This window comes from Bos indicus x Bos taurus, chromosome 5 (genome assembly GCF_003369695.1).
Source record: "Bos indicus x Bos taurus breed Angus x Brahman F1 hybrid chromosome 5, Bos_hybrid_MaternalHap_v2.0, whole genome shotgun sequence".
NCBI classification, from domain to species: Eukaryota; Metazoa; Chordata; class Mammalia; order Artiodactyla; family Bovidae; genus Bos; species Bos indicus x Bos taurus.
Window position 1 is genome coordinate 22,496,387 of NC_040080.1, and position 25,546 is coordinate 22,521,932.

The 25,546-nt window shown below is 37.6% G+C and overlaps 1 protein-coding gene across 4 annotated transcripts in view; it reads right to left on the reverse strand.

Moving 5' to 3' along the window:
- The window catches only part of LRP6 (LDL receptor related protein 6), a 178,463-nt gene that overhangs the window by 26,636 nt on the left and 126,281 nt on the right, over window positions 1-25,546 (reverse strand). For all 4 annotated transcript variants that reach the window (XM_027541366.1, XM_027541364.1, XM_027541365.1 and 1 more), the window contains 8 exons: window positions 23,890-24,179; window positions 22,171-22,397; window positions 19,611-19,795; window positions 18,647-18,973; window positions 12,227-12,429; window positions 9,928-10,139; window positions 8,897-9,087; window positions 1,215-1,424 (listed from right to left, as the gene is read on the reverse strand). In XM_027541366.1, the coding sequence (XP_027397167.1) occupies window positions 1,215-1,424; window positions 8,897-9,087; window positions 9,928-10,139; window positions 12,227-12,429; window positions 18,647-18,973; window positions 19,611-19,795; window positions 22,171-22,397; window positions 23,890-24,179 (1,845 nt within the window). The remainder of the gene's footprint in view (window positions 1-1,214; window positions 1,425-8,896; window positions 9,088-9,927; window positions 10,140-12,226; window positions 12,430-18,646; window positions 18,974-19,610; window positions 19,796-22,170; window positions 22,398-23,889; window positions 24,180-25,546) is intronic.

The window sequence follows — 25,546 nt, forward strand, 5'->3', positions numbered from 1 at the left end:
TTTTTAGAAACTTTATTTGAAAAATAAAGTTTTTCTAAATATAAACCATATTTAAGTGTTGACCTATAAAAAAGATACTCCCCCTGAAATTCTGAAAACATCCATAGATTTTCTGCCATAAAAAGCTCATGTATCAACTGAATACTTAACCATTACATCATCTCTACCTTATTTCTATTAAACACTCAGCATGAATTACACATCATAACATAGAATGACAATTCTAACTATTAAATCTCAAATACCTCTGATTAACTTCTAAGTTCATGAACAGTGACAACACAATAGAGACTTGAACAAGCTATGGTGTTCTCATTCCTGTTTCCTTCTTAAATACTCCAATTTGACTGGAAAACATTGTGCTGAGAAGTTCAGGAGTGAATACTTCTCTCACTAGTCCTCCATTTTCACATCTGCATTCCTGATATAACTGTGTAAGACCTACAGTAGTGATTGCTGGGAGGGTACATCTGATGAGAGATATAACAGTATTAATAGAGTTAATAGTATTAATTACTGTTAATGTTAACTTATTAATAATGTTGATACTAAAATATTAATACTAACTCTAATATTAATACTATATTAATAGAGTTAATAGTATTATATGAACACATATTAACTAAGCCAAGATGACTAGTCATTTTTAAGTTTTCAATAATTTATGGCCACTTTCCTAAGCTGTGAATTGAAAAACTTAACCAAAAGGGGAAAAAGCAAGCACTTATTAAGCATAGTCTTCTCTAAGTTTATACACTAATTTTTAGTTTGTTTTGTTTTTGCCAAAGAATAGGTTTATTTTCATAACTATATTCATCATTATATAAATGTTAACTTCTGCTTCTGTTGAAACTATGGGGATGTACGTGAAACAAAAGAAATATTAATACAGGCTTTACACCAGTATTCTTGAAATGTTGAAGGAGAGAAAGAGAAAACATGAAAAGCAAGTCCTTGCTGTTCCTGGGTGGGGAGATTTTTGAAAATGAGACACACCGTTTCTTTCTCTAACTCTTGTTTTATAGGGAAAACAAGTTTAATATGAAAAAATTTCCAGGCGAGTCTAAGGTTTTAAAGACATGAAGACTTTTTAAAAATGGCAAAACTACAAGTGTATGAAAATCTTAAAATAGAAGACACACAACATCTTAATTTTTGTCCCTTCTAATAACAAACATGAATCTTGGGACTAGCAATACATCATCAGCACTTACTATATTCCTGAAGATTCAGCTCCTTTACCGCGTGAATGTCACTAAGCTGGGCAATTCGAGCCTGGACTTTGGTTCTACCCTCTCGACCTGTCATGTCAATTTTTTCAATCATTTGCTGCTGCTTATCGATCCAGTACAGCCAGTTTTCAAACACAGTCAGTCCCACAGGCTGTAGAATGTTGGTGTCTTCTAATACTATTCGGTTGGCCCCTTGGAAAGGAGAATGTTCAACAGAAATGATTCATGTGGTCAAGTCATACATTCAACAGCTATTGACTGAAAACCCGTTAAGATTCTGGAAGTACTGAGAAGGAAAATATAAGCTCTTCAGCAGAAAACTTAAAAATTTTTCTCAGAAGAAAAGATATATACATACCAGATAACAGACTAGACATTTAAGTGCAATCAAGAGCAAATAAGTGTCCAATACACACTAAATACTGACTTCACAGAAATGTAGAAAAGAACTTTAGAGCCTTTTCCAAAAAAAATTTTTTAAACCAGTCCATTTTTTTCCAATTAAATCTTATGAGGATTTCTAATACATAAAACATACAAAACAATGCTTCTCTATATGAAGCAGTGATGGTGGGCAGAGCACTTTGTGTTGCTGGCCACCCACACCTGCTGAGCACACTCAAGGCATCTGTGGAGAACAACAGCCTCACTCACTCAGCCATTCAGAACACTGGAAAAGACTCATACATTACCTGGTTCAAGCTTCGCCTCAAAATAAGTATTTCTAAAATACCCCAGACACAAAGCCAGCCAGATTCTGGAAAGGCAACCAATTCTGTTAATGAACTATGAGAAAGTTTTTTCACACCATATGCTGAAATCTGTGCCCCACTCCTCACCACCCCAGTTGCTTCTCCCTCATTCAAATAGAAAACATACATCCATTCGTTCCCTCTTCCTCCTAGTCATCCTTCAAATATCTACAGAACTTTTCCCTGGTTGTTCATTGATGAGTTCAATCAAAGAAAGATACTAGCTTAATACTCTGGAAATATCAGGGGAAGTTCCAGGAAAGAGCCAAGCATAAAGCTAGGCTTAATCAATGGAGAAAGGTGGAGACATACATATGAGAAGGCACTAAGTCAACACTCAGATCCAAGGAGAGTTAAATACAAGTCTACTTACGCGCCCTCCTAAAAATCTACTAAAATGACAGTGAACAATTAAGGCATAAGTAGGCATAAGGAAAAATAGGACATAAGAGTAGAAAAGCAATATAAAATTTACAAGCTGGATAAGAGACAAGCAACAGATCTAGAATATTAATTTCCTATGAACCTCTTTTCAAGTAGCTAGTAGAGTATGCAATCTCTCAGGGAAAAGGAATGAACCAAAGAAAAAGAAACTAGGAAACAGCAGGTTCAGCACAAAGACTAGCAAGTATATCCCCAGAATAACAGTGAAAGGAGGCTGGCCTAGAGCAAGCCAATCCAGACTGACTGAAACAGAATGATAAAGAGGTATGTCTTCAGTGAAACAGAAAAAAAAAAAAAAAAAAAAAGAAGAAGAAGAAGATGGACTCGTTGCTGCATCTGCATATAATGAAACAATATTTAAATTAGACAAGAATAATTTCAGAGAGGAAAAAAGCTGCAGAAAGAAATGAAAGTGATGGCTATATTTCCATACCCATAAATAACAAATAATTATGAGCTTGAAATTATGATTTAATTTTTTTTAAAAAATCATAGTTTTAAAGTTGAATGGGATAATTTTTTAGCTGGGTGGATGATAGAAAAGTTCATATGGGTATTTTAGTGATATATGGTTTAAGACAACAAATCCTCATCTTCCACCAAAAAAAGTCAAATTGTGATGTCTAAAATTTAAACATCAAGAAGCAGCTGTTTTAAATCAGATATTTTAAAATGACTCTTGATTAAACCATCAGAGATGCCTCTAAGAGTAGGACTAACAGGAAGAAGGAGCAGAGCAGTAAACTTGGATTTTATTACAAGTCAAGTGGAATCACTTGATTTCCACATTTACATGTATTATTTTAATAAAAATTAAAATTAAATTTAAAACAGCAGCAGAAAGAATCATTTAGGAAAAAAAAAAAAAAGATGAGTTGTTGGTAGTGTAAGGATGGCCTCAACTGAACAACTGGGGAAAATGAGGAGAGGTCAACAGTGTTGCTGGAGGATCCAAGATCTACTCTGAAAGCAGATAAAAAACACCGGAACCAGCAATGAAAAAACATACTTATTCAACAGACTAAAGCATATACTAAATCTACTCTAGCATAAAAGACTCCAGGTAGAAAGATAACCCATGACAAAAGTATAGGCTCATCTGTGACTATATAAAAGGGGTTAAAAAAAAAAAAGAAAACCCTACCAACATTAAATCAACCTTTTTCAGAAAACAGGAAAAAAGGAAATGTTTCTTTTTATGAGGCCAATGTAACCTTGATGGCAAAACTCCAACAAGTGCATTATATTAGTAAGAAAGGAAAATCATGGGGTAATCTTTCTCATGAACACAAATGTAAACATCTTAAACAAAACCAAATCAAATTCAGCAATATAAAAAAAGGATAATGTATCAGACCAAGTTTGATTTATTGTACAAAACTAACAAAGAGTTCAGTTCAGTCGCTCAGTTGTGTCCAACTCTTTGCAACCCCATGGACTACAGCATGTCAGGCTTCCCTCTCCATCACCAACTCCCGGAGCTTGCTCACACTCATGTCCATAGTCAGGGATGCCATCCAACCATCTCATCCTCTGTCATGCCCTTCTCCTTTTGCCTTCAATCTTTCCAAGCATCAGGGTCTTTTCCAAAGAGTCAGCTCTTTGCATCAGGTGGCCAAATTATTGAAGTTTCAGCTTCAGCATCAGTCCTTCCAATGAATATTCAGGACTGATTTTCTTTAGGATGGACTGGTTGGATCTCCTTGCAGTCCAAGGGACTCTCCAGAGTCTTCTCCAATACTACAGTTTAAAAGTATCAATTCTTCAGCGCTCAGCTTTCTTTAGAGTCCAACTTTCACATCCATACATGACTACTGGAAAAATCATAGCTTTGACCAGAGTAAGTTGTCTAGGTTGGTCATAGCTTTTCTTCCAAGGAGTAAGCATCTTTCATGGCTGCAGTCACCATCTGCAGTGATTTTGGAGTCCAAGAAAATAGTCTGTCAGTTTCCCCATCTATTTGCCATGAAGTGATGGGACCAGATGCCATGATCTTAGTTCTCTGAATGTTGAGCTTTAAGCCAACTTTTTCACTCTCCTCTTTCACTTTCATCAAGAGGCTCTTCAGTTCCTCTTCACTTTCTGGCATAAGGGGTGTCATCTGCATCTCTGAGGCTATTGATATTTCTCCTGGCAATCTTGATTCCAGCCTGTGGTTCATCCAGCCCGGCATTTCACATGATGTACTCTGCATATAAATTAAATAAACAGGGTGACAATATACAGTCTTGACGTACTCCTTTCCCAATTTGGAACCAGTCTGTTGTTCCATGTCCAGTTCTAACTGTTGCTTCTTGACCTGCATACAGATTTCTCAGGAGGCAGGTAAGTGGTCTGGTATTTCCATCTCTTGAAAAATTTTCCAGTTTGTTGTGATTCACAGTTACAGACTTTGGTGTAGTCAATAAAGCAATGTTTTTTTGGAACTCTCTTGAGTTTTTTCTATGATCCAACAGACGTTGGCAATTTGATCTCTGGTTCCTCTGCCAAGAACAGAACTTCCTTAATCTGATTTTTAAAAGTTACCTGCAGAAAAATCTTAGCAAAAACCTAATCATGAAGTATTGGATGCTTTCTCCTCAAATCATGGAAAGCAAATACAAAATGAAACAAAAATACCTAGGGATTCTATTATTTTGTTCAATATTGTATTGGAGGGGGGGCCGGGGAGTGATCCCCAGTCAATGTAGTAAGGCCACAAGGAAAAAAGGACTGAAAAAGAAAAAAACTTTCTTTATTTGTAGACAAATGATTCCATAACACAGAAAATTCTATTAATAATTTAGCAAGATGGTTGGGAACAAACTCAATGCTCTAGGGTAAGAGAGGAAAAGGAAAACTGTATTTCTGTATTCCAGCCACAGCCAGAAAATGAAATATTAAATATTTAGAATATTCTTTACCACTAGCATTCAAAAGCATTAAATGCCAAAGAATAACTCCAATGAAAGATAGGCAACCTTGATAGAGAAAATTACAAAACACTAAGGGAAATTAAAGTTTTAAATATATGGAGGGATATACCATGTTCATGGTTTAGAAAACTAATATTATAAAGATAACAATTTTTCCTAAATTGCTATAATCCTAAAGCAAGGCCACTCAGAATTCTACTAGGTGTTTTTGTTTTTGGTGGAAACTCAGAGGCTGATTCTAAAATGTATATGGAAATGCAAAGTGTCAACAACTGCCAAGGTAATCTTTGGTACGAAATATTAAGGTAATACTAATCAAGGTAAGAAATACTAAGGACATACACTGCTAGATAAATCTGCTATAAATTAAGACAATACAAAAACAAGGTGACCCAGGGAACATTAGGGTCCAGAAATAAACTCATACAAATATAATCACTTTATTTACAACAAAAGTAACAGGAAAGAAGAATAGGGGAAGAATGGTCTTCTCAAAAGAGATGGTACTGAGTCAGTCACATGGAAAACAAAATTAAACCCCTGTCTCACATCATACACAAGAATAAATTCCAACATGGATTAGAGATCTAAAATAAGACAAGTTAAACAAAAAAAAGTTAGGAAAAAACACAAGAAAATATCTTTGTAACTAAGCAGTAGGCAAAGATTTCTTAAACATAACATAAAAGGCACTAATTGTACAGGGAAAAATTAATAAGCTGTGCAACACTAAAAATATGACTTCTTTTCATCTAAAGACACTACTGGGAGAGTGAAAAGGTAAATCACAAGCAAAGATTTATATAAAACATATCTTTCTCTATAGAGGCAAGTATAAAGACGTACCAAAAATTATTACAGACGACTTTTAAATGGAAAGATACACCAGTCATAAATGAAAAGATTGAATTCTTTAACCATAACAATTCTCCCTGAATATGTATGTAACTTAATAATGCATTAATACACTGAATAAAGAATTTCTAGAAATCAGTAATAGAAAAATGGGCAAAAACTAAGAATTGCAATTCACAGAACATGAGTGACCAATAAAATAATTTCAATATCAAACAGAAAAGTTTGTATTTTATTAATAATCAGATATACCTTTAAAACTATTGGATTGGTAAAAATTCAGAAGTCTAACAGTACCAAGTACTAAAGGAGAAACTCATATACTTCTGGAGGGTATTTTAAACTGATACAATCACTTTGGAGAGCAGTCTGAACAGATATATTCAAGTTGAATATATACACACCACATTACATGGCAATCCCACTACTAGGTTTAGACTACTGCTTTTAATGGCAAAAAATTGGAAACAGTTTAGATAGCAGAATAGAAATAGAGAAACTGTAGAATGATCATACAACGAAACCACTATTTAGCAAAATAACTAACATAGATTTGTGGATCAATAGGGATCATCTCAAAACTGATATATTTGAAAAAGGCAAGTGACAAAAGAATACATGAGACTATATTAAGTTTAAAAAGTAAAAAGGCTTAAATTTGTATCAGTATACACAGTAAAAAAATACACACACACAGAGCAAACCATGCATGACAAAGAAACACATCAGAAGCTGCCTCTTAAGAAAAAGGAAGGAAAACAGAATTGGGGAAGGAGACGCAAGAGCTTCAAATTCTCCCTATGTCTTTTTTCAAGAGAGGAGGAAGGGAGGTTCAAAAGCAAATATGGCCAAACACTAAGGTTTGACTAAGTTGGATGGCAGAAATTCTGTACTTTCTGTATGTTAGAACCATGTCATAATAAAAGAGTGGAGAAACTAACAAAAAAAAAAATATAGAAAAAAAGAAAGCTAATTCATTCAAGTATCAGTATCAATAATGACAGTGTTTTGGATTTTCTTCTTTTTTATTTTCTAAACTGTCTAAAGAACATGCATCACCTCTATTTGAAAAAAAAAAATCCTAAATGAAGAAAAAAGAGAAAAGGACAAGTAGGGGGAAAAAATCCACTGACTTATTAGTAAGGGCTAAAACATGTATATAAGTAACTATTAAACAAATGAGATGGGATATAAGAGACACAGGTGATCAGTTAAAGAAAGAATATACTGTGCAAGGTGTGTGCCTGACAGTTTGGAATCAAAGAAGACATAATGGAAGGGAGTCTTTTGAACCTGAAAAGAGAACTTGTTTAGTTTTTGAAAAATTACAAATACACTGCAATATATAAAACTTTAAATGATACAGAAATATTCTTAACATATTAGCATGCTAAACTTTTAAACCTTTCTCAAGATATATTTGCTTGCATATTTTTCAGGGAATACACAAACATACATGTTTATTAATAGTATATACATATATTATATGTGTAATGTATGTGTATATATATACATGTATGTCTCTCTGTGTATAGGATATATTGCATTTTTGGAGGCAATCTGCCAGTATACATAGTAATATAGTGTGTGCACATATATATGTCTGTGTGTGTGTGTGTGTGTCTGTGTGTGTGTATATATACACATACATAATATAGCTTTAAATTTTAAATAAAACTAAATCTTAATAACATTATTACACACTTAATTTTAAAAAATCATCCTTCTATGTCACTACACATCTCATCTATTGAATGACTAATATTTCACACATTTAATATACTCAGATGTATTTCTGTGTACATATTACAAAGAATGCTCAGCACATACCCCTGTACAACTGGTTCAGTATGTCTGTAAAACAGCTCTGTGAAATGGAAATTCACCAGCACATTTCCCTCTGAAAAGGTTCTACCAATTTCACTTCACAAAAGTATATGAGAGCTTGCCAGCTGTTACCTTTCTGGCCAATGCTAGGAATAATCAACTTTATATTTTATGGCTCTCCTATAGTGTATTATTTTAATTTCATTTCCTTGATCACCAGTAAGGCCACACAGAGTATTTGGACTTCAGAAACTGGGGGTATGCGAACAACTGTGATTATAAACAGAGGGTCGCAGAGAAATGAAAAAGTACATTTGAAGATCAACAAATTATTTAATTTCATTAAAACACATCAAGAATGTTAAGATCATTTGCATTTATGATGAGTTTGTGAAAGACAAATACCAACTTAAGCATTCAACCAGACTTTTTTCTTTGGGTTATGAGACTACCCTGGAGGGTTTTTTCAGTATGGCAGTGACATAATTAGAAACCAAGCTTTGGAAAATTAATTTAGGAACAGTGTGTAAACTTCCAGGAAGGAAAAATCAACAAGGAGGAGACTAATCATAGGCTAAAATTCAGGCCAGAGATGATGAGAAGAAAAGTAGAGTGGAAGAATTAGAAAAAGAGAAGAGATGCATTAGAAACATACTATTTACAGAGCCCAAATCAAGAAAATTGGCAAGTTATTAGATAACAGATGGAGTAAGCATGTTGATGGTTAAAGAAAAAGTGCTTCCCAACCAACTTGCTGCTGACTACTCTTAGCGAATAAAACTGTAAAGAAATGTGTACAACGGAAGGAAAATACAAATGCTATCAGTGAATCATCTCAATTATTGAAACAGAAATAATATTTCTTGGGTACCTGAAAGATCACTGCTTTCAATTCGTCGGAGATCTGAATCAGCCCAGAAGAGTTTGCCCAATCTGCTATCAAGAGCTAAAGCAACTGGTTTACTTAAACCACTGAAAAAGAGGACCTCTCGTTCTGTTCCATCTAAAGCAGCTCGTTCAATTTTGGGAGACCTTTCCTGAAGATTGGTAAAATACATATACCTGAAAAGAAAGGAGGAAACTCTAAGTTTACTAAAGTAAGAAACCACACAAAATGAGAATATTTCTGTTAAGACAAAAGGAAGCAGTCATTTTTTTTAAGGTTTTTAAGGTTTTAGAGTATTTTTTAAAGATCATGGAATACATTCCTTAATTTCAAAAATAGTAACAAAGGTTGCACAGAAGTTCTTAGGGAGTTAACTTTCAGGAATTAATAAAACAAAACGTTAGACACAGGCACACTTATGCTTTTGGAATAATACGATAAATAAAAGATAACAGCAGTAATCAGATTTGGACACAAACTTAAATTTCTTTTCTAGTCCATTTCATAACTGAAAATAAGTCATATGTGAATTATTTCTTATATTTAACTTCTTCAATTCATCTCTTTCCTGTAACTCTTCTGAAGTAAGCTACTTTCCTTGCTGAATTCCTTATCATTCATTCATGTCAATTAAGTACTATTAATTGAATGCAAAGCTCTGTATTAAAGACATACTAGTTCTTATCATAAAGGAACCTAAAGCCAAGAAAATATAAGCCTGAAAATAATCAAGTATAAGGTAAACTGGAAAGGACTAAAGAGGCACAGATATAGACTAATGGGCATCTAAGAGAGGAGGACGTCACATTTGGGGGAGGGGAGCACAGGGGAGATCAAGGGGAAATTATTGGAGGATGACATAGTTCCAACAGTTCTGGAGGTATGGGTAGAAATGACAGATAAAGCAGCAGTGCCTAAGGAAAGACATTCTAGGCAGAAAAACAGAGAAAGCAAGAATATAAATGGGATAAATAGGAAGGCTGATGAGGGTTTCAGATTCCCCCTTGGTAACATACCCTTTTTCTGGGTTTACCACAATGGCTCGAGGTCTGTCTTGCTCGCCCTTTAGCACCACTCCAATTGATCTCCCATCTAATCTCGTTACATTAATGACATTGGTGGCCTCGCAAGTCCAATAGATGTAGCGGCTATAAATATCAATGCTGAGGTCATAGGGCTGGATTTCTAGGTTTTGATTCGGAACTGAGCTCACAACCACAGTAAAGCCCTAAGGAGGGAAAAAGAAACATACACAGAACATGAGACTCCAAGCCAGACAGCCCTGAGATTACTCACAATACAACACGCATGTGGTCACACACCTGAGTGGAACTCTTACATACCAAGGGACATTTCTTAGTGAGCATTTGAAATGTTCCCTTGGTTATTATGACACAAAGCAGAAGAGAGACAGAGGCTGTTTTAGTTGCTCTAAGAACATGACAGTGCATTAATGAGACATGGGAGTGAGAAGGTGGCAGCTGCTTCCTATAAACTCAAGACAGCTGTGGCTAGAAGAACACTGTAGAGATAGCTCTAAAGCAGTGGTGCTCAACCAGGAGCAATTCTGCATTTGTAAGTACCCCTGGAGAAGAAAATGGCGACCCACTCCAGTATTCTTGTCTGGAGAATCCCATGGACGGAGGAGCCTGGCAGGCTACAGTCTAGTCTACGGGGTCGCAAGAGTCGGACACGACTTTGCAACTAAACCACCACCTACCAGAGACACTGGTCAATGTCTGGAGACATTTCTGACTGTTACACCTATGGGAGTATAACTGGCTTTTAAAGGGGCAGAGGCCAGTGCATGCGGGCCTAGTCAGTCATGTCCAACTCTTTGCAATCCTTTTGGACTATAGCCCGCCAGGCTTCTCAAGCCCATGGGGTTTTACAGGCAAGAATACTAGAATGGGTTGCCATTTCCCTCACCAGGGGATCTACCTGACCCAGGGATGGAATCTGTGTCTCCTGCACTGCGGGTGGATTCTTTACCTGCTGAGCCATCAGGGAAGCCTTACTAAACATTCTTTAGCCTTGCTAAAATGTGATGTATAGGTCAGACCTCCCCCACACAGAATTATCCAGCCAAAAATGTCAACAGTGTGTAAGTTGAGAATCTCTGCTCTAGAGACAACAGCAGTTAGTCAGGGCTACAAACCACATCTATCAGTCACGTCCTCTAATCCGCAAATCTACCCCCTCAAAACAATTAAAAAACAAAAAACAGACACTGTTCATCTGTTTTATCTGAATAAATGGTATTTTATTTACTCGGCTTCTCCAAGGTAACACTCCTTAATGAGGCTGTCTGATTTATTTGCTACATCTCTGGCTATATAACAACAGTTACAATTTCTATCAACTGGTTATCAGCCAATCAGTCCTGACCTATACAGTGTAAACTGCATCTGTAATATACAGCTATAACTATACCTTAAATTATCTCTCAGCAGACCTAAATACATTATCTCCTCGCTCTTTTGTCAGATCAGATATTAAAAAAAAAAAACTAGCAATCTAATTTTCATACATTAAAAATCTAACAACATTAGTGCTATAAGGAAGATGACAAATAATTATTTATAGTGATCCCGGTGTAATACTGCTTGGACACAGAAAGAAAGCAAATTATGGCAGTGTTGCGTGACTCATGATTAGAATGTAAGCACAGATAAGATGTGTTGATAATATTTTCATTCCTATGCCACAGTCACCAAGTAATATTTACCAAAACAAAAACAAAACCAAAAACCATTAGATTAATAACAACATATCTTAGATGCTTTTAATTTTACTGAGATTGTGTTTTATGTTTCCTATTCTCTGGAACTTTTAAGTAGTTACTAGTAAAAGAACTATTATTTATAGAGAACCTACTGTGTAATACATAGTAGGCTATGTGCTTTATATTCCTTTCACCTAAAGATTCGTAAGAATCCTAGTGAGTGACAGAGCTGAGATTAGAACCAAGGGTCTATTTGCTTTCAAAGTTTCCAACACTCCATGTAAACGAAACAAAATATAAAATGGAATATAAATGGATATGGGTGTACTGACAAAGTCATTCTAATATATGAGCAGAAGTTATTTTAATACAATACCATCTTCATTTCAATAGCACTAGCAAACAACTGTTTACTCAAAGATCATTTAGGAGAGAAAAAATGCTGCCAGGTTCAGAATTCCAGTTTTACACACACACACACACACACACACACACACGCGCGCGCGCGCGCGCGCAGAGTCATGATAGGATGGTTGGGTGGTCCAATAACTACACAGAAGAACTGGATTTTGAACTGAGCCCTGGATTACCTGGCTGCCATCTTCTTGTGCTTTTCGGATCATGTTTTGTCGTGAATCAATCCAATAGAGTTGCTTGTCCAGGGGGTCATAGTCAATGGCCCGGACATTCCGAAGGCTGTGGATGGGAAGGATGATGTCAGGGCTCTGCTGTTCATCAATCACCATGCGGTTGATGGCACTCTTCTGACTGAAGAGCAGGAAAGTAGTTGGAGCTTAAAGAGAGAAAAAAGCAAATATGAAACAGTTATCCTAAGTCTCGGATCACTCAAAGATTTGATTGGCCTGTTGTCTGTATCTCATAAAAAACAGACATGTATGTTGAAGACTTGTATGAGACAAAGCCCTTTGGAATGCCTTCAGAACTCTTAGAGGAAACACTGATCACACTCTGGTTACTAAACCAGTTATGAATTTATGCCATGACACAGCCAACTAGCCAGTTTTTCTCTGTCTGATGTCCACAGTGGCATCAGCACAGGACACCTGATTTCAATGAAGCATTTGACAAACAAAATTCCCCTGCCTACCAAGTAAATAATCCTAACTCCTCCCTCATCTATTCTTGTGGGTGAAAGGAAGTCTGGGTCTCCATAGGTCAGAAAAGAGACTTCAAGAGTGGTTTTAGTCTCAGTTCTCACATAATTTAGTCACTTGATCTTAACTACAGCCTTCAACCTCTTTGGATTGAAATTGACTCAACTAGAAGTTTATAGTTATGCTGTCCTGCTCACTGAGTTGCTATAAGACTTTTATAACATAAGTAAAAATTAAAAGGTAAGGTATTATGTCAATTGTACAATGTTGTTGTTTAGTCACGAAGTCATGCCTCTTTTACAACCTCAAGGACTATAGCCCGCCAGGCTCCTCTCCATGGGATTCTCCAGGCAAGAATACTGGAGTGGGTTGCAATTTCCTTCTCCAGAGGATCTTCCTCATCCAGGGATTAGACCCACATCTCCAGCATTGGCAGTAGGATTCTTTACTACTGAGCCACCAGGGAAGCCCCAATTGTACAATACCTGAACAAAAAAACTATAAGGCATTATATAAATGACAAGTAAAAATAGCTATTGCTTCTTATTATCAGTAGTCGCAACAATAAATGTGATGTTAGTAGGAATGAAACAAACCCTCGTGGGTTGTAGAAATATAGGCTTTGTTTTACATTGTGGGGATGTAATGGTTGCAAGGAGAGAGAACCATTAAAAAAAAAAAAAAGTCACACACTAGTTGATGCCTGAAGTCTACAAAACAGGGAATGCAGCCGAGACAACACTTCTCTGTCCCAGGGACTAGGCCTCTGATTACTATGCAGTCATCTTTAATGGAGGAGAGTATCCAGAAAAGAACACCATCTGACAAAGCTACCAAAACTTCAAAGTCTAACAGTCTTTTTAAAAATCTTTATTAAAAGAAATGTAAAAATCCCCAAATTATACTCTCTTCTCTTGTTGCTCAGTCATCACCTAAATCCAGCAGAATTTTGTCCTTATCAGGGATATAAACATAAATGGCCAAAACAGAACTCCTTGCTTTATCTCCCTCTAAACCCCAGTCTTCACAGTGCCCTTACTTGTGGTTCCCTGGTTGATGTTACACCTACACCCAAATGCATATCAGCTTAAATCTTGAAGAAATCATTGCTTCTCACAAAGAAACTTGGTATTCACAACCCTGAAATTATGCTTTAAGTTCCCCACTGGCTGAAAGTCCACACCTAGCTCAGAAGATTTAGAAAATATTTCAGTGACCCCACTGAACTCTTCATTGTGTAGAGTCCACAGCACACTGATTTAACAACTTTCAGCAATTTTAGTAGAACCAACACCTTAAGTAGTAAAAATACATGTCACAACAGAGTAGGTAACAAGTCTCCCATTAAAAAAAAAAAGAATTACTTTTTGGCAGTACTACTTCCTTATAAATCAAGAAAATAGAAAAAAAAAAAAAAAAGAGGTCCTGAATAGTAAGCTTCCAACAAAATAGCATATTAAGACATACAATGAAACTCAGAAGACCCCATAGTTTTAGCTGCCAAATTTTCCTGCCTGGGAAATAATTAATCAAATATATATTAGGCTCCTAGTTATGTTTCACTTTGTACTGTTTTTTTCTTTCTTTGAGTCAAATTTTAATCTTTAATAAGCTTTCACGATTAGGTGAAACATGGATGATGACAAAGCCAAATATGGCTCCAGATAAATACTCATTTCAAAAAGTCTATGGGTGACATCAATTACAGTTGACTAAATAGTTCCAGGAGAAAGCTGACGTTTTGACTTATTTACAAAAGGGACAAAGGATATTCAGTTTTGTAAGCCTAAACCCATGCTAATTTATATCACCTCTAACCACCACTCCCTCGTCTCTTGCAGAAGGCTTTCAAAACGGTCCTGTTGGGCTGTCTCAGCGTTGCACTCCCACATGCAGAAGCTGGAGGAGAAGGTGTATGCAGGCAGGAGCTTTTCTGCTCTCCTCCGAAGACACAAGTGTTCACCCAAAGCTTAAAGAAAGGTACCACTCTGGTATAAGAACATTGTAAGTGAAAAGCCCAAGCCCACCATGTTGGACTGTGCCATCTCTGAGCTGTGCCAAAGGCCTCGAGTAGGGACTGAAGTCCAGGCCACACTTGGGTAGCCAAGTCAAGCACCTGTGCAGCTGCATGTGCCCAGAGGAAACACCTTTTCTCAATCTGCACAAAGCTGCCACAGAGGCCAACTGCTTCAGTACTGAACACAGCATTATACAATGTGGCCTCCTGCTTCCTCTCTGACTTAATCTCTTTACACTCTGTTCCAGAGACACTGGCCCCCAGGTGTTTCTCCAACATGCCAGACATGTTCCCCGCAGGGCCTCTGTATTTGCTGTTCCCCTCTGCTTGACAGGTCTTCTCCCAGAGAGCCAGCACAGCTCATTTCCTCACCTCCCTCAGTTCCTGACACAGTGTCACTTTTATGCCAGGACTTCTCTCATGATCCTATTTAACATCAAGATCCTCCTATTCACCCTTTCCTGCTCATAATTTTCTCCATAACACTCATCTCCATCTACCTCATGATATAGTTTACTTATTTAGTTCATTATCTATGCCGATGGAACACAACCTCCACAACGGCAGGGATTAATGTCTGTTTCATTCAGCAATACATTCTTCATTGGCTCATATAATGCCCAGTGTGGATCAGCTGTTCGGTAAATATTCACTGAAAGAATACATGAGTAAACAAATGAAGACAAAGCATGAGATGACATCATTAAGGAGAGCCCTGTAGCCATGATTTTGAAAGGAAACAAAATTATTTCCAAGAACCGGGGGAAAAAAAGAAACAAGCATTTACTTAGAACCTCCAGCATGCCACACATCATACCAGATGTCTTCTAGTCCCCCAAATTATTCCACTTTACAGGTGAGCAAACAATAGTTAACTAATTTTTAAAGAAAGGTTAAGAAATTGTTCCCAGGTCACAAAGCTGCTGAATGGAAAAGCACCTGTTTTTCCAAATCCTGTCTTGCTTCTTCATTCTTCTACTGAACAATGACTTCTTGAATGACTACTGTTTGCCGAAAACTATTTTAGGCACCTTAGATATACATCAGTTAAAAAACAGGAAAAAAAAATTGCTTCCTGGAGTTTACATTTCAATAAACAGACAGTAAGTAATAAACATAATAAAGATGCTATAGTATATAAGTAATGAGTTACACAGTATACCGGAGAGTGATTAAGAGTCATGGGCAAAAGAAGAATTGTAGGTAAGGGGCACTGGCAACGCAAGATAGGGTGGAAGGAGAACTTGCAACTTTAAATAGGGCAGATTAGGTCTCTCTGGGGAGGTCATGATTAAGTCAAGACATGGAAGTGAAGTATATGCATGCAAATATTTGCAGGAAAACATTCCAAGTAGAGGAACTACACAGTACCACAGTCCTGAAGTAGGAGTAACTGGCACATGTGAAAAGAGCACTGAGGCTAGTGTAGCTGCCATGGAGAGAAAGAGAAAACAGTAAAAGCTGAAGTCAGAGAAGCAAGGGAGTGGGGAGGCTGTGAAGGAACAGATCGTGCAGGAACTTGTAGGTCATTAGAACGAGGTTTTCACTCCCCGTGAAATAGGAGATTTTGAGCAGAGAAAGGCCAAGATCTGATTTAGCTTTTGAAACACAGGTCCAGGAGTAAACAACACAACGTTAGAAAACTTTCTGAGGGCAAGTACTTTGTGTTAAACTTCTCTTGTAATCTCCTTTGGGATTTAATACATCTCTGCACAAATATTAAATAATACACGTTACAAAAAAAATACATGGACAGGAAGCCTCTGGAAACACTGCTAATCATCTCAGAAACAGCCCAAGACAGACACTAGGGATACTCAGCAGTGATTTCTCATAACCTTCATTTACCAACTAGAACACACTGGTATAAACATCCCAAACAATGACCTCGAAAGGCCCTTCCATATTCTTCTATCTCCATCCTCCATCACTTCCTACCCCTATTTTCTCCTTCCAAAGTCAAACTCCTTTAAAAAAAAGTCTACATGACACACACACACTATTATCCCCTTTCTGTGCTCCATTCACTTGTTGATCTATTTCCATCTTTCACTGTTACTTTCCTGAAATTATGTTCTTTCAGGATTATTAACAACCATCTCACCTGAATATCCAGTGGATATTTTAGGCCTCACCTTACTCAACCTCTCAGCAGCAATCACAACACAGTCCTACTCTGAAACAATCTTTTCTCCTGCCTTCTGGGTCGTATCCTTTGGCCTCTCTGGCTGCTGCTCTACAATGTCTACTGAGAACTTCCCTTCCACAAGCACAGCTCCTGAGGTTACCAGACCCCTTCTTTTCTCCAGACCAGGAACTGGCAAACTACAGCCCACAAGGTAAATCTGGCCTGCTGCCTGTTTTTATAAAAGTTTATCAGAAATGATCCAATTTTAAAAACACATCATCTGTGGCTGCTTTCACATCGCAGTGGACAGGGCTGAAGAGGTGTGTGAGAGACTACAGGCTTCATGAAGCCTACATATTCTCTCTGGCTCATTCAAGAAAAAGTTTGCTGACCGCCAGATATACACCTTCTCCCTAAGTGCCCATTTTAAATACATGCTGGCATTTCTAAAATTTATGCCCCTAACTTCATTTCTTTTTCTCTGAGCTAGAGATTACTCTAATTACCTATTTAATGTTTCTATCTCCCATAGGAAAATCAATATAAACCTGACTAAAATTCATGTTGATGTATGGCAAAACCAATACAATATTGTAAAGTAATTAGCCTCCAATTAAAATAAATAAATTTAAATTTAAAAAAATCTGATACAAACTAATACAATTATGTAAAGTTTAAAAATAAAATTAAATTTAAAAAAAAACATTAAAAAAAAAAATCTGACTTGCTTTAGCAAAACACAAACTAATGTGTGACAGAGACTCCAAATCATTCAACTATAAACTGATGTTCTTCCTTTTTCAGAACTAAGCCTTGTGTGAGAACACACTAAATCCTTGCCTATGTGACCTCCTATACTTTCAGGCACAGAATAAAGTAATTTCAGTCATTCATTATATCCAATATCCTACAGCAATTGTTACCTTCTAACATAGTGAATCACACCCTACCTTTCTCCTACAAATCTACTTTTCCTGATCTAATTCTATTTCTTTATCATATCTATCAATTTCTAATTTGTTCTTATGTATCCAAAAGAACGTTCACATACATGTGAGTCATAAATCAGGATTCCCCAAGCCAACAATGTTTTGTTATACACTGTGTCCTGGTGTTCCAAGCAGAGTGTGTGTGTGTGTCTCTTTGTGCGTGTGAACCCAGATTCATGGCTAGATGAGACGACCTGCTACCGTAAGCTAGAATAAGGTGGCAACCACTCACTGCGTTCAGAGCCTGTGCTCTCTAGCTTGCCTCCCCATCTACTTACTATTGTTTCATACTGGCTACATTTACTCATAAGCCTGGCCTCTTGCACACTTACATTTTTCATCTTTCACCTATTCTGCGAATTTCAAAGGACAAGGAGATTATATTTTGTAGAGTCTCTTTGCTGTACTATTTGTACTGTTCTTTCCTTCCTTCACCGTGAATAAATATGAATTATGTCTAGCGTACATGCATGTTCTCTCAAAGAAGCTATGCAAATTTTGCTATTCATATTTAATCCCCAAGGATAAAATACTTACTTTTCCTATAATATCAATTTTTCCATAACATCAACCAGTTATCACTGAACAAAAGTAACAAAAACTTGCACTTTTTCACTTTTAGTCCTTCCCTTTTATACAAACAAATGATCAACTCTGGACTTTGACAACTCTCCTTTTAGAAAGAATATGAACTACAGTGTTTTCAAAAGTCTGCTTCCTTCTCTAACTTTAGTTTGCGTTGAGGGGGCAATGCAACTTACCACTGCAAGTCCTGTTGTCAGCATTCAGAGAGTAGTGGGCAGGGCATCCACAAACGAAACCTCCAACTGGCACGGCCAAGCAGAGGTGGGAGCAGTGCCCGTTGCTGGAAGCACACTCGTTCCATCCTGCCTGCCGTGAGGAGTGAAACACGAGGATGTCCATCACATAATCCAAGTGGCCTTGAATGATGGTGCGGTTTTGGCCACTGGTTTTGTTGGCACGCTCAATGCTGCGTCGGCTCCAGTCCGTCCAGTAGATGTAATCTTGGTACTGAGTTAAGCCAAAAGGATGAGGCAAGTCATCTGCTATAACTTCACGGTTGAGTCCTATTTTCAGAAAGGCAGCAGACAGGGGAGACGCAGAAAGATGTAATATGTGACAAAGTGAGAGTCTTGTTGGCAAAGAAAAAGAAAAGGTAACATTTAAAACATTACTTTTGTAAGCAATTTAAAGTAGAAAAATTCCTTCAAAAGCAATTCTTAAACCAGACAAGTCTTCTGAAATCAATCTATCTACAGTCTGACCCCACACCTCAAACTAATTTTTGTTCTAAAACTCACTGAGTTTGTTTAAACTCATGTAGATGGCCTATTTTGATTGTGGTCTTATTTTCCCTCCATAAAGGTCTACAGTTCAACTCTTTTTCCTTCCATAAAAAGATGGAAATGTATATATTGTATTCTACTGCTACAAAAAGTCACTTCAGAAATATCCAGGGAGTTATAAATTTTATTATAAGCCCAACAGTAATGAAATTTCCACATATTAAAGAGATATGAATACAAGTCCTTGGCCCACTATTAATGAATAGGATACAATGTGAGACAGAGGATGAACCTAGACATTCATATGAAGTTTTATGAACAGTATCATATCTAACCTATGGTAAACAGCAGCCACTGATTTTTGCACAGAAAGGATTATATATTCTCTCTCTGAACAAAACAGAAGAATACAACTTACCAAGCATATTTGAAGACTCTATTAAGTTGGTGTCCAGGTCTGTCCAATAAAGCCTCCTTTTAGCATAGTCAATGGTCAGGCCGTTTGCCCGCCCCACATTGGGAACCAGCGTGGTACGTTCACTTCCGTCCATGGCAGCTCTGTCTATCTTAGGTTTTCCACCCCATTCGGTCCAATACATAAATCTAAATTCAAACCAATGGATATTTAACATTTTACTTCTGATTATTTGGGAGAAACGATCATATTCATGTATAGTAACTAAGTCAATTTAAAGAAAATATACACTAAATCAAGGAAATTGGCAAAGCAAAATCAAAGCTATTAATTTTTTTCAATTACATTGGCAGTCTCAACTAAATATTTTTTCTCATATCCTAAAAAGGAAGTGAGTCAGCTTTCCTTAGTGTTTCCAATGAATCTGTTCCATCCAAAACCTAGGAATTGGAAACAAACCCATGGTTTCCTTATGGCAGCACTTGCATTTATAAAACTAATATCAAGAAGATAGCAAAGGATTAAAGTGCTAGTCTCAGAATTTGACTCACTTCAGAACAAAATACATGTATTTCTGAAGACAAGTTAATTCGTTTTAAATTTTTAAAACTTACTTTCTGATTTGTGTAAATCACTCTCAAAAACCAAGCTGCAGCAGTACATCAAAGGTACAACTTAACAACTGTGAGCTGAGGTTTAAAAGGAAAGTTTGAAATGCATTTGGTCACACTGTCCAAGGTAACATACTACTGAATCACACACACCCCTTAATGTGTCAGCTGAGCAATGAACACTACTACTACAGCCCCTGTGAATGTACTCTTTTGGGTTTTTCACATTAACTGTAGAGCAACCGCACAGTACAGACTTCTGCAGATGAGGAGGACAAGGCCCTACAAGAAGTGCAACTGATCTAATGTCTTCAAGCCAGTCATAGGGCAGAGCTAGAACTAGAAGGTAATTCTCAGCCAAATGTCTTTTGGACTGAACCAGTAGTGCTAGTTTCAAGTCGCTTTGAATACTGGGTCTAGGAAAGTTCTCCGCATGCCAGGTCTCATCAACTACCCAAAGGAGACATTCATTCACCAGCCCATCGGCTGATGGTTGACTTGGTAGAAATGTATAAACACACTTTGCTGAAAACTCAAGTTGTCTTGGGCTTTGTTTGCATTTGTACTTGTCAGCTAACAGGCATGAGTACATCCCAAGAGCCAAAGAGAAAACTACTGTGCGAGAAATGTCACAGCTGCCAGCAGCCACGTAAACTAGAGTCCTTTGTCCCAACTACTAAATTTATCTGTCTGGTAACTAATAGCTAGAGTAAAAATCACCATAAACCAATCACAACATGTCAGCACGGAGATGGTGCCTTTGGTATGACTTTCTAACTACATGGCCAGCAAGCTAACCATGGAATTGACTGATTCAGCGAAACAACTTTTCAATATGGCCATGGTCCAATGTGCTGGTATGTTTACAAGGTTAACTTCTGCTTTTTAAAATGGAGTTATTCTTCAAAATTCAGCTTTCTTACATGATGGACTTTTCATTGTGGTTCAGTTGTCCAGTGGTGTCTGATTCTTTGCAACCCCATGGACTGCAGCACACCAGGCCTCCCAGTCCCTCACCATCTCCCACAGTTTGCCCAAGTTCATGTTCATTGCATCAGTGATGCCATCCAGCCATCTCATCCTCTGACACTCTCCTCTCCTTCTGCCCACAATCTTTCCCAGCATCAGGGACTTTTCCAATGAGCCGGCTGTTCGCATAAGGGGACCAAAATACTGGAGCTTCAGCTTCAGCATCAGTCCTTCCAATGAGTTTTCAGGGTTGATTTCCCTTAAGATTGACTGGTTTGATCTCTTTGCTGTCCAAGGGACTTTCAGGAGTCTTCTCCAGCACCAGAGTTTGAAGGCATCAATTCTTTGGCATTCTGCCTTCTTTACAGTCCAGCTCTCATGACTATACGTAACCACTGGGAAGACTGTAGCCTTGACTATACAGATCTCTTTTTAAAACTTGTTAAATCATGTAAGAAGGATCATCTATCTTTGAAAAACATGTCACGTTGTAAATAAATTTATGAGAAAGTTCACTGTTTAATATCAAAGTTTCTCCAAGTTTATAATAACTAATTATCCATTTTTGAATTAATGAACATTCTAAAGTAGAGCTTTTTAATGTAGTTATTTCTTAGCACACATTATCTCAGTGGGTTTACTTTTACAGGTTTAGAATCTGGTATAACTTGGGAGAGAGTGCAAGCAAATAGATTTCACGACACCTTTCAAAAGGCTGTCTACTTAGCATACAAATACAATCATTAATATTTAACTAATAACCCATTTCAGTAATTTTTATTCACCTAATGCTAATAATGACAAAAGTAAAATTTAGTTAATTCTAAATCAGTGAAATCTCAACTAACGATTTTAAGATAAAACCTATCTATAATTTACCTGTCAGCTTCCTAATAAGCATGATTTAAAGACATCAAGAATACAATCCTTAACTAGGCCATGCGCAATACAGTTGCAAAGAATGCATATGAAAAGCTGTTTACCCTTCAGCGGGGTCCAACGCAAGAGCTCTGGGACTATCTAGGTCTTTCCACACCAAAACTTGTCGGTGTTGCCCATCCAACTTTGACACCTCAATTCGATTGGTTCCTGTGTCTGCCCAGTACAAGTTCTTCCCAAGCCAGTCTACAGCCATGCCTTCCGGATAATCTAAGCCAAATTCTACCACATGTTCCAGGGCACTGCCATTCATAAAGGCTCTGCTGATAGTCTGCAGAAATAAGATTAACAATATCACAGGGCTTAGGTACAACACCCTAAGGTTTTAAGGGAAGATACAGAAGAGCCAAAGGCACAGTTTCTCAATACAATTCACATATTTTATGAGAACAGTAAAAAAAAAAAAAATGACGTCAACCTCCAATGAACACAACTGCGACCTCAAGTTTTATTGTCAATTCAGGGAGAAATTTTTCAAAGTTTTAAGAACCAGAAATTTATTCTAGTAATATAGAGGAGTGACTATTCTTATAAAACTTATTATTAGTAATCAAGTGAAAAGATGTGACCAGAGTATTGTAGACTTTTAACTGGTAGTCACTTTCCTGACTTCCAACCTGGTGGCTCAGATGGTAAAAAATCTGTCTGCATTGCAAGTGGCCCAAGTTCGCTCTCTGGGTTGGGAAGACCCCCTGAAGAAGAGAACAGCAACTCACTCCAGCATTCCTGCCTGGAGAATTCCATGGACAGAGGAGCCTGGCAGGCCACAGTCTATGAGGTTGCAAAAAGTCAGACATGACTGAGCGACTAACAAACACACAGCTTCCTAAAGGTGCTTGAGAGTATGCAAAGTCATTGCATCAACTGAGGAAGAGCTCAACAACCTTATACCTTATAAAATGCATATGACACTACTCATATCATTACCATTGTGGCTATGAATCACCTAAAAATTAAAAGTCATAATTTAAGCTATTAATAATAGCTCCTACTTCATGGAAACTACCATCCTAAGTGCTTGGTGTACATATATTTTCTCATTTAATGCTCACAAAAGCCCTGCAAGATAGGCATTATTTCTGCTTTCAAGATGAGGAAACTCACAAGCCCACACAATAAAGCATTTATTTACTCATTCATTTAACAGATTTTACGGACCACCATTACAGTCTAACTCTGGCTCTAATACAATTTTTGCATATTAGACAAAGTTTTACATAAGCTATCTAAAACAGGTCCAAAAGAATCTGGAAGAAGGAAGAATTATACTCCAGATTTTCTGGTCAAGAGCTCCTCCTTACTGACTCAGTAAGCTTGTCAATATTTATTCTAGGGATGGGAGGGGTGGGGGAGAGAAGGTATGCTATAACTCATAATTGGCATTTTCTACCTCAGTCAGGTGCCAAAAAAAATTTTTTTAATAAACTAAGAGTCAAGTCTCTATAAGCCATTTGTGAAGCATACAAGTGCTTATTACTCTCTAGCTAAGGAAAATGTCATTTATGTATTCAAATAGAATGAAGCAGAGGAAGATTATGTCTTGCAGATTTAGAATACTCAAACTATCTTGCACTAAAAACACTAGAGATACTTAAGAAAATACTGAATGGACCTTCTCCTTGGCTTCCTTTAAAATGTTAAGGGTTTTTTGTTGAACTCTTGCCTATTAAGTATGAAGGAAGCTGTAACAGCATGAAGACTCAGAAATTCTTGAAGCTCTCCCCATTAGTCCTCAGTTTTAATATTCCAATTCTCTGGCTAACCTTGAGTGATATGTCAGTCCAGTAAATCCGGTTGTCTGTCACGTCAAAATCCAAAGCAGAAGCTTCTTTGACACCAGTGAGTGGAATGGCCACGTTATTATTATTAGTTTCCAAAGAAATTCTCCTGATGTCAGCTCTTCGTGAAAACAGAAGGAAAGCCTCTGGGACAATGCAGGTCTTCATGTCACTGATGAGTTCAAAGCCAATGGGGCAGGCACAGCGAAGGCCCTGGGGTCTATAGAGGCAGAGATGGCTACATCCCCCATTATCCTCAGCGCAGGGGTTGGAACCTAAAATACAAATTCATTATAAAAGGACACACAATCGACATAATCAACACATTTTCAATTTAAATGACCAAGCATTTGTTTGACAAAGACATAGGATTATATTTGCTCCCCAATCTAGAGTTTCAATTCTAATCTCACGAACAAGCATTATGAGGATTAACAGGGAATAAAAGACCAGGCACAGTGGTGCAGGCCTGCAGTCCCAGCTACACCAGAGGCTGAGCAGGATGGTTCCAGCCCAGGAGTTCTGACTGGAGCTACACTAGGCTGACTGGGTGTCTGACTAAGTTGGTGGCAGTATGGTGACCTCCCAGGAGCGGTGAATTGGCCCAAGCTGAAAATGGAGCAGGTCAGGAAGCAACAGTTAGAACTGGACATGGAACAACAGACTGGTTCCAAATAGGAAAAGGAGTACATCAAGGCTGTATATTGTCACCCTACTTACTTAACTTATATGCAGAGTACATCACGAGAAACGCTGGGCTGGAGGAAGCACAAGCTGGAATCAAGATTGCCAGGAAAAATATCAATAACCTCAGATATGCAGATGACACCACCCTTATGGCAGAAAGTGAAGAACAACTAAAGGGCCTCTTGATGAAAGTGAAAGAGGAGAGTGAAAAAGGTGGCTTAAAGCAATGGTATGGGGAGGGAGGAGGGAGGAGGGTTCAGGATGGGGAACACATGTATACCTGTGGGGGATTCATTTCGATATTTGGCAAAACCAATACAATACTGTAAAGTTTAAAAATAAAATAAAATTAAAAAAAAAAAAAAGCTCAACATTTAGAAAACGAAGATTATGGCATCCAGTCCCATCACTTCATGCAATTAGATGGGGTAACAGTGGAAAAGGTGTCAGACTTTATTTTTTTGGGGTCCAAAATCACTGCAGATGGTGACCGCAGCCATGAAATTAAAAGATGCTTACTCCTTGGAAGGAAAGTTATGACCAACCTAGACAGCATATTAAAAAGTAGAGACATCACTTTGCCAACAAAGGTCTGTCCAGTCAAGGCTATGGTTTTTCCAGTGGTCATGTACGGATGTGAGAGTCGGACTATAAAGAAAGCTGAGCACCAAAGAATTGATGCTTTTGAACTGTGGTGTTGGAGAAGACTCTTGAGAGTCCCTTGGACTGCAAGGAGATCCAACCAGTCCATCCTAAAGGAGATCAGTCCTGGGTGTTCATTGGAAGGACTGATGTTGGAAGCTGAAACTCCCAATACTTTGGCCACCTGATGAAAAGAGCTGACTCATTTGTAAAGACCCTGATGCTGGGAAAGATTGAGGGCAGGAGGAGAAGGGGACAACAGAGGATCAGATGGTTGAATGGCATCATCAACTCAATGGACATGGGTTTGGGT